At 57.8% G+C, this 9,463-nt stretch overlaps 1 protein-coding gene across 2 annotated transcripts; it reads left to right on the top strand.

Moving 5' to 3' along the window:
* Nucleotides 1-1,275: 1,275 nt before the first annotated feature.
* On the top strand, nucleotides 1,276-6,506 carry INKA1 (inka box actin regulator 1). Of its 2 annotated transcripts, none has more exons than XM_044273351.1 (2): nucleotides 1,276-1,695; nucleotides 5,546-6,506. In XM_044273351.1, exons 1-2 carry the CDS (start codon nucleotides 1,675-1,677, stop codon nucleotides 6,413-6,415), a joined length of 891 nt encoding a protein of 296 aa, XP_044129286.1. In that variant the 5' UTR covers nucleotides 1,276-1,674; the 3' UTR covers nucleotides 6,416-6,506. The 2 variants fall into 2 exon arrangements, with proteins under 2 accessions (XP_044129286.1, XP_044129287.1); XM_044273352.1 differs by having other exon boundaries at nucleotides 1,277-1,695; nucleotides 5,549-6,506.
* The last annotated feature ends 2,957 nt before the right edge of the window (nucleotides 6,507-9,463 follow it).

Below are 9,463 nucleotides of genomic sequence, written 5' to 3'. Positions count from 1 at the left end.
TACATCGCCACGTCAGAAAAGTCCAAACTATTAAAATATATAAAAAAAAATCTAGGTGGTGAATGCCGGAACAGAAAAAATAAAATAAAAACTGCGCGATTCGCCATTTTTAAAAATGAGGAATGCACGTGGCTTTTTTTGTTTATTTTTTTCGCGTGGTATCGAATGGTATCGAGTATCGCAATACTTTTTCATGGTATCGAAACCGAATCAAAAAATTGGTATCGCAACAACTCTAGGTCAGAGGGGTCTGGAGAAGAACAGAGGGGTATGGATTGGGGGCAGGGGGGTCTGGAGGAGGTCAGAGGGGTATGGATTGGGGCAGTGGGGTCTGGAGGGAGGTCAGAGGGGTCTGGAGGATAAAAGGGGTATGGATTGGGGGCAGAGGGGTCTGGAGAGGACAGAGAGTGTGGATTTGGGGGCAGAGGGGTCTGGATGGAAGAGAAGGGTCTGGAGGAGGACAGAGGGCTCTTGAGTCTGGTGGGGTACAGAGGGGTCTGGATGGAAGAGAAGGGTCTGGAGGAGGACAGAGGGGTCTTGAGTCTGATGGGGTACAGAGGGGTCTGGATTGGAGTAGAGGAGTCTGGAGGGGACAGATGGACCGGGGGAGAACAGGAGCCTTAGATGATGGAGGGGTCTGGAGGGAGAACAGGTTGAAGTTTATGGGGTCAGGATCGGGGAAATAGAGATGATGATAATTGTGAATCAGAGCTTTGCTCTCATCAGCTGTTCCTTAGTGGTTTTTAGCTCTGAAAATGTCTAAACTGGGAACAATGGTCCAGTGACTGGTCTCCACTCCCCTCCTCGTGATTCACATGGTAATATCCTGCCTGGGGCTACGCTTACTGTAAGCAGCCGGGTAATTACCCCCTGAGAGGGCAGATCCAATTACCGCTCCCTCTGCTGCCCCCTATAGATCCCCCCCAGACATCAATCATTCATCCTGAACCTGGGGACGTTCCCCTCCGGCCAGGCAGGGGTTAAGGGCTCGCGCGTCCTCGGTTTCCTCTTGGTTGTTACATTGTATCTTCCTGATGATTCTGTCACATAAAGAGTTAAATTCCCCCTTAATACTCTGTAATGCGAGGACTTTCTCCTCTTCCTGCTCCGTCACCCCCTCTCGGCTCACATTACTCCAAATTAGTCCGAGTAGAACCCCAAATCCAGGGCGTGTGGTCCTGGGCCTGTGATTGGCTGCTGCCCAGACGGGGGCGGGGTCAGGCTGAGCTTTATGGCAAATTTGGGACGTGAAGGGACAGAACAGAAAGTGAAGTCCGGAGATCAGAGCAGCAGCTGCAGGAGACGGGACCCCCGACCAAGAGCCTGCACCCCGACCAGAGCCTGCACCCCGACCAAGAGCCTGCACCCCGACCAGAGCCTGCACCCTGGGACTGCACCCCGACCAAGAGCCTGCACCCCGACCAAGAGCCTGCACCCCGACCAGAGCCTGCACCCCGACCAGAGCCTGCACCCCGAACCTGGGACTGCACCCCGACCAGAGCCTGCACCCTGGGACTGCACCCCGACCTGAGCCTGGGACTGCACCCCGACCAGAGCCTGCACCCTGAGCCTGGGACTGCACCCCGACCTGAGCCTGGGACTGCACCCCGACCTGAGCCTGCACCCTGGGACTGCACCCCGACCTGAGCCTGCTGCCCCCTGGATTTCTGGGGCATGCAGAGCACCGTCCAGCTGGTGAGTATGGCAGAGGTTATCACAGTGGTCATAAGCTGCCTCCAGTGCAACCATTCTGCAGAACAGAGGGGTCCGCTGTCAGAGGCCCCTGCTCTGTCCTCATCTGTGCTGCACACAGAGGGGGCACATGTGGAGGCTGCACACAGAGGGGGCACATGTGGAGGCTGCACACAGAGGGGGCACATGTGGAGGCTGCACACAGAGGGGGGCACATGTGGAGGCTGCACACAGAGGGGGCACATGTGGAGGCTGCACACAGAGGGGGGCACATGTGGAGGCTGCACACAGAGGGGGGCACATGTGGAGGCTGCACACAGAGGGGGGCACATGTGGAGGCTGCACACATGATGCTTCTGCCTTCAGTGGGGGGTTGTGCTGTGCTGCTGGTCCCAGTCCCATCACTGTTGGCCCCATGGTCTGTCAGGGTTAATGCCTAGCAGGAGGCAAGTTAGGACAAGATGGAGGAATGTGTCAGCAGGAGCTACTCCCGGGAATCCAAGTCCTCTGCATGGACAACTCCTAATACAGCTCAGCCCCTCGCCAGTCTGTGCTCAGCCTTGGTCCCCGCTCTCTAGTCCTTGGTCCCCGCTCTCCAGTCTGTGCTCAGCCTTGGTCCCCGCTCTCTAGTCTGTGCTCAGCCTTGGTCCCCGCTCTCTAGTCCTTGGTCCCCGCTCTCCAGTCTGTGCTCAGCCTTGGTCCCCGCTCTCTAGTCTGTGCTCAGCCTTGGTCCCCGCTCTCCAGTCTGTGCTCAGCCTTGGTCCCCGCTCTCTAGTCCTTGGTCCCCGCTCTCCAGTCTGTGCTCAGCCTTGGTCCCCGCTCTCTAGTCTGTGCTCAGCCTTGGTCCCCGCTCTCTAGTCTGTGCTCAGCCTTGGTCCCCGCTCTCTAGTCTGTGCTCAGCCTTGGTCCCCGCTCTCTAGTCTGTGCTCAGCCTTCGTCCCCGCTCTCTAGTCCTTGGTCCCCACTCTCTAGTCTGTGCTCAGCCTTGGTCCCCGCTCTCTAGTCCTTGGTCCCCGCTCTCCAGTCTGTGTTCAGCCTTCGTCCCCGCTCTCTAGTCTGTGCTCAGCCTTGGTCCCCGCTCTCTAGTCCTTGGTCCCCGCTCTCCAGTCTGTGTTCAGCCTTGGTCCCCGCTCTTTAGTCTGTGCTCAGCCTTCGTCCTCGCTCTCTAGTCCTTGGTCCCCGCTCTCCAGTCTGTGTTCAGCCTTTGTCCCTGCTCTCTAGTCCTTGGTCCCCGCTCTCCAGTCTGTGTTCAGCCTTTGTCCCTGCTCTCTAGTCCTTGGTCCCCGCTCTCCAGTCTGTGTTCAGCCTTTGTCCCTCCTCTCTAGTCCTTGGTCCCCGCTCTCCAGTCTGTGTTCAGCCTTGGACCCCGCTCTCTAGTCTGTGCTCAGCCTTCGTCCCCGCTCTCTAGTCCTTGGTCCCCGCTCTCCAGTGTGTGTTGAGCCATCGTCCCCGCTCTCCAGTCTGTGTTCAGCCTTGGTCCCCGCTCTCTAGTCCTTGGTCCCCGCTCTCCAGTCTGTGTTCAGCCTTGGTCCCCGCTCTCTAGTCTGTGCTCAGCCTTGGTCCCCGCTCTCTAGTCTGTGCTCAGCCTTCGTCCCCGCTCTCTCTAGTCCTTGGTTCCCGCTCTCCAGTCTGTGTTCAGCCTTGGTCCCCGCTCTCCAGTCTGTGTTCAGCCTTTGTCCCCGCTCTCTAGTCCTTGCTCCTCGCTCTCTATTCTGTGTTCAGCCTTGGTCCCCGCTCTCTAGTCTGTGTTCAGCCTTTGTCCCTACTCTCCAGTCCTTGGTCCCCGCTCTCCAGTCTGTGTTCAGCCTTGGTCCCCGCTCTCTAGTCCTTGGTCCCCGCTCTCTAGTCCATGTTCAGCCTTGGTCCCCGCTCTCTAGTCCTTAGTTCCTGCTCTCTAGTCTGTGCTCAGCCTTCGTCCCTGCTCTCTAGTCCTTGGTCCCCGCTCTCTAGTCTGTGATCAGCCTTCGTCCCCGCTCTCTAGTCCTTGGTCCCGGCTCTCTAGTCTAAGCTCAGCCTTCGTCCCCGCTCTCTAGTCCTTGGTCCCTGCTCTCTAGTCTGTGTTCAGCCTTGGTCCCTGCTCTCTAGCCCTTGGTCCCTGCTCTCTAGTCTGTGCTCAGCCTTGGTCCCTGCTCTCTAGTCTGTACTCAGCCTTCGTCCCCACTCTCTAGTCCTTGGTCCCCGCTCTCTAGTCTGTGCTCAGCCTTGGTCCCCGCTCTCTAGTCCTTGGTCCCCGCTCTCTAGTCCTTGGTCCCCGCTCTCTAGTCTGTGCTCAGCCTTCGTCCCCGCTCTCTAGTCCTTGGTCCCCGCTCTCTAGTCCTTGGTCCCCGCTCTCTAGTCCTTGGTCCCCGCTCTCCAGTCCTTGCCCTCCACAACAATCACAGGAACATAACTTACTTGCTGTCTGTTCCTGTGGTCATTAGCAGTCAAGGTCAATGTAATAGCAGTTTATCAGCCCAAGAGCTTACAATCTATGTGACCGGGGCACTCTGGGCACATCCGCTCTCCTGTCCCAGCTTGCAGGCCTGGCACAGGGTTAGAGGATGCAGCATCACTTAATCATAGGGTGCAGCAGGGAGATCCGGCATGATGTATGGGGGGACAGGATGTGACAAACAAATTGTGGCCCCCAAGAAGGAGCCCGTCAGAATGAGGTCACATGATGCTAACACAATTAACCCCTGATTATGAACATGCTCCCCCCAATAACGGAAGCAGAGCCAAAAAAGCGTAGAGCCATAGATGAAGATACCCCCTACACTGCATATGCTGTATAGCAGAGCTGAGTTATCACTGTGTTATCTGTGGTGTTACATAGGACTGCAGGTGACATCTACTACATTATCTGTACTCAGAGAGTTATCACTGTGTTATCTGTGGTGTTACATAGGACTGCAGGTGACATTACTACATTATCTGTACTCAGAAAGTTATTACTGTGTTATCTGTGGTGTTACATAGGACTGCAGGTGACATCTACTACATCTGTACTCAGAGAGCTGTCACTGTGTTATCTGTGGTGTTACATAGGACTGCATCTACTACATTATCTGTACTCAGAAAGTTATTACTGTGTTATCTGTAGTGTTACATAGGACTGCAGGTGACATCTACTACATTATCTGTACTCAGAGGTTTATCACTGTATTATCTGTGGTGTTACATAGGACTGCAGGCAACTTTACTACATTATCTGTACTCAGAGTTATCACGGGGGATGCGGTAGATGGGGCCCCCTCCGGTCTGTCTCCTCTGCCCTTATATTATTACTTACCGTAGGGTAGACGTGTTTGTCGCGGGCAGGTTCACATTCACTTACAGTGCAGAAATGTAACAGTTAAATGACAAACGTAGCTCTGCTACATGGATAGTGATCTCTGCTGTGGGTGGTGTAGCAGAGCTGGAGTGGCTGGCTGCACAGATGTTGAACAGATGGGAGAGAAATGTTAAACTGCAGCCAAAACAAACAGGGGGGGGGTGTCCTCCTGGCAGGGACTGGGTTAACAGCATGGCTGGAGCCTCTGTCCGCCCCGAGGCAGGAAGCTTTGCGCTTCGAGTCTCTGCTTGCTCCCTGCGGGGGCTGTGCCTCAGGGGATGGATTCTGCTTGCTGCCCCCCCTCCTCCCTGCTGCCGGGCGTGTGCCAGGGATTTGGGGAGTGTTGTGGCCCACTCAGCCACCGCCAAAACCGGCTCCGTAACATCGTGTCCCAGCTCGTTTCCCGCACAAATCAATCTGTGCTGAGCGTCTAGGAGTCAGGATAATAACTCGTTGGGGGGGGGGGGGGGGGTAGCTTGCAGTGGTGGGCAGCCTGTGGGTTTGTGGGGTTCCTCACCTCATCTTCTCCTCTCTCCTCAGCAGCGCCTGAAGGTTCCCGGATCCGTGGCGTCTGAACAGATGGATTGCATGCTCCGTGTGTTGCAGGACCTAAAACGTTCCTCTCCCTCTTCTGCGGAGGAATCTTCTGCGCCTCCTGCGCGCCGACCCCTGAGGCGCGACATCCGCTCTTCACATCGTACTTCGGACTTGTCAGAGGCGGACTCGGCCTGCTGCGTGGATCTACCCAGCGACGTCTCCCCGGTCAGCTGCGGCCAGCGCGCTCTAGAGTGGGACTCCGGCTACTCGGAGGTGTCCGGGAGCTCCCTGCGCGGGGAGGAGGAGGACGTGGATGATGAGGAAGACGTGGCAGCACCCCCAGTCCTGCGCAGGCACATTCAGCCGCCATGTTCTCGCCTGACCTCGGGGGGGCTGCTGCGTTCTAGACAGGAGAGAATCCGCCCGAAATCCACGTCGGACGTTTGCCTGGAGCAGTGGGGGGGCATTGGGGTGGGGAGCGGCTCCCAGGACTGGACGGGGTGTCTGCTGTCCCAGAGCCGCAGCCGCCAGCCGCTCGTTCTGGGGGACAACAGCTTTGCGGATCTGGTCAAGCAGTGGATGGACTTACCGGAAAATGGCAATGAGAAGGAGCGGCAGACGCGCTGGTTACACAAGCCGCACGGATTCCTGGTCAGCCTGTCCGGTAACGTGAAGAAACGCCTTGGAAACATGTCCCGGCCGCGCGGCCCCCCGGAGCAAGAGGCCGCCAAACGCCTGTCCTGCCCCCAGCTGGGCTGCCGGACGCTCTCCCCCTTTTACCACCAGTCCCTGTCGGACATTGCGGAGGCGTCATCGGGCCTCTTACATTGCCGCAGTCGGCAGCCAATCATATGCAGCGGTGGACTGTTGTAAGCCGGCGGCGCCGCGCCGATCCTCCCCTGTACAGTTATTATTATTATTGTATTTTTATAATTATTTTGTATTAAACCTTTTATATTCTACACTGAGTGCGTCCTCCGGTGACCAGAGCCCCGCCCTCTGCGACAATCTCCATGTGTCAGTGAGGTGAACTCGGCAGCACAAAGGGTTTGTTACATTGTATCAGTCCGGAGTCTAGGATTCCGGGCTGGCTACACTGGAACAGACCCTCAGCTGTGAGACGTGTTAGGTCTGTAAGGGTTAACTCTATACATGTCATATTTGAATCGTGCGGCCCCTGCCTTCCAGCTGATTCTGTTCACTGACAGCAAGCACAAGTACTGATAATGAGGATGACTGACAAATGGTCCTTATGTTCAGGACACTGTGCCCCATGCGGGTCTCAGCAGGACGCCCCCCCCCCCCCCCCCCCCCCCCCCCCGGTCATGTAAATGTGAAGCTCCATGTGCCGTCACCTCGGGCGCCGGGGGAGGGGGGGGGGACAAACGTCACCGATTGTCACCTTTACATTAGACAAAAAGACTTGTTTTAGAGGTTCTCTGCGCGGAGCGATGGACGCGCCATATAATGCGGATGTCACATGACCATCAGAGCAGACCCTCGCCTCAAGGCTATAGGGAGGCACCAGCTGATTGGGCGCCGCCGCCATTCGCCGTTTACCGATTTGCCTTTATTAGAGAATCCAATGTAGGAATCGGACGGCGACCAAAGATTCACAAATGACGCGGTGACCTAGAAATGGAGAACGCTTCCGCGTGAGTGACATCATCAGTGACATCATCACCTCCTCATTACACAGTCCAGACCAGCTGCAGCAGCCCTCCCCCAGAATCACTACAGGGGGGGACCGGCTCTCCTGCAGTACAGATAAAGGGGGGACCGGCTCTCCTGCAGTACAGATAAAGGGGGGCCCGGCTCTCCTGCAGTACAGATAAAGGGGGGCCCGGCTCTCCTGCAGTACAGATAAAGGGGGCCCGGCTCTCCCCCAGAATCACTACAGGGGGGGACCGGCTCTCCTGCAGTACAGATAAAGGGGGGACCGGCTCTCCTGCAGTACAGATAAAGGGGGGCCCGGCTCTCCTGCAGTACAGATAAAGGGGGGCCCGGCTCTCCTGCAGTACAGATAAAGGGGGCCCGGCTCTCCTGCAGTACAGATAAAGGGGGGACCGGCTCTCCTGCAGTACAGATAAAGGGGGGACCGGCTCTCCTGCAGTACAGATAAAGGGGGGCCCGGCTCTCCTGCAGTACAGATAAAGGGGGGCCCGGCTCTCCTGCAGTACAGATAAAGGGGGGACCGGCTCTCCTGCAGTACAGATAAAGGGGGGCCCGGCTCTCCTGCAGTACAGATAAAGGGGGGCCCGGCTCTCCTGCAGTACAGATAAAGGGGGGCCCGGCTCTCCTGCAGTACAGATAAAGGGGGGCCCGGCTCTCCTGCAGTACAGATAAAGGGGGGCCCGGCTCTCCTGCAGTACAGATAAAGGGGGCCCGGCTCTCCTGCAGTACAGAAAAAGGGGGGACCGGCTCTCCTGCAGTACAGATAAAGGGGGGCCCGGCTCTCCTGCAGTACAGATAAAGGGGGGCCCGGCTCTTCTGCAGTACAGATAAAGGGGGGCCCGGCTCTCCTGCAGTACAGATAAGGGGGGCCCGGCTCTCCTGCAGTACAGATAAAGGGGGGCCTGGCTCTCCTGGCGTACAGATAAAGGGGGAACCGGCTCTCCTGCAGTACAGATAAAGGGGGCCCGGCTCTCCTGCAGTACAGATAAAGGGGGGCCCGGCTCTCCTGGCGTACAGATAAAGGGGGGCCCGGCTCTCCTGCACTACAGATAAGGGGGGCCCGGCTCTCCTGCAGTACAGTTAAAGGGGGGCCCGGCTCTCCTGCAGTACAGATAAAGGGGGGCCCGGCTCTCCTGCAGTACAGATAAAGGGGGGCCCGGCTCTCCTGGCGTACAGATAAAGGGGGGCCCGGCTCTCCTGCACTACAGATAAAGGGGGGCCCGGCTCTCCTGCAGTACAGATAAAGGGGGCCCGGCTCTCCTGCAGTACAGATAAAGGGGGGACCGGCTCTCCTGCAGTACAGATAAAGGGGGGACCGGCTCTCCTGCAGTACAGATAAAGGGGGGCCCGGCTCTCCTGCAGTACAGATAAAGGGGGGCCCGGCTCTCCTGCAGTACAGATAAAGGGGGGACCGGCTCTCCTGCAGTACAGATAAAGGGGGGCCCGGCTCTCCTGCAGTACAGATAAAGGGGGGCCCGGCTCTCCTGCAGTACAGATAAAGGGGGGCCCGGCTCTCCTGCAGTACAGATAAAGGGGGGCCCGGCTCTCCTGGCGTACAGATAAAGGGGGGCCCGGCTCTCCTGGCGTACAGATAAAGGGGGAACCGGCTCTCCTGCAGTACAGATAAAGGGGGCCCGGCTCTCCTGCACTACAGATAAGGGGGGCCCGGCTCTCCTGCAGTACAGATAAAGGGGGGCCCGGCTCTCCTGCAGTACAGATAAAGGGGGGCCCGGCTCTCCTGCAGTACAGATAAAGGGGGGCCCGGCTCTCCTGGCGTACAGATAAAGGGGGGCCCGGCTCTCCTGCACTACAGATAAAGGGGGGCCCGGCTCTCCTGCACTACAGATAAAGGGGGGCCCGGCTCTCCTGCACTACAGATAAAGGGGGGCCCGGCTCTCCTGCAGTACAGATAAAGGGGGGCCCGGCTCTCCTGCAGTACAGATAAAGGGGGCCCGGCTCTCCTGCAGTACAGATAAAGGGGGGACCGGCTCTCCTGCAGTACAGATAAAGGGGGGCCCGGCTCTCCTACAGTACAGATAAAGGGGGGCCCTGCTCTCCTGCAGTACAGATAAAGGGGGGCCCGGCTCTCCTGCAGTACAGATAAAGGGGGGCCCGGCTCTCCTGCACTACAGATAAGGGGGGCCCGGCTCTCCTGCAGTACAGATAAAGGGGGGCCTGGCTCTCCTGGCGTACAGATAAAGGGGGAACCGGCTCTCCTGCAGTACAGATAAAGGGGGCCCGGCTCTC

The sequence above is a fragment of the Bufo gargarizans genome, unplaced genomic scaffold, assembly GCF_014858855.1.
Source record: "Bufo gargarizans isolate SCDJY-AF-19 unplaced genomic scaffold, ASM1485885v1 fragScaff_scaffold_587_pilon, whole genome shotgun sequence".
Classification (NCBI taxonomy): Eukaryota; Metazoa; Chordata; class Amphibia; order Anura; family Bufonidae; genus Bufo; species Bufo gargarizans.
Note: the sequence above shows the minus strand (reverse complement) of the source record. Positions and strands in the feature narration are given on the sequence as shown.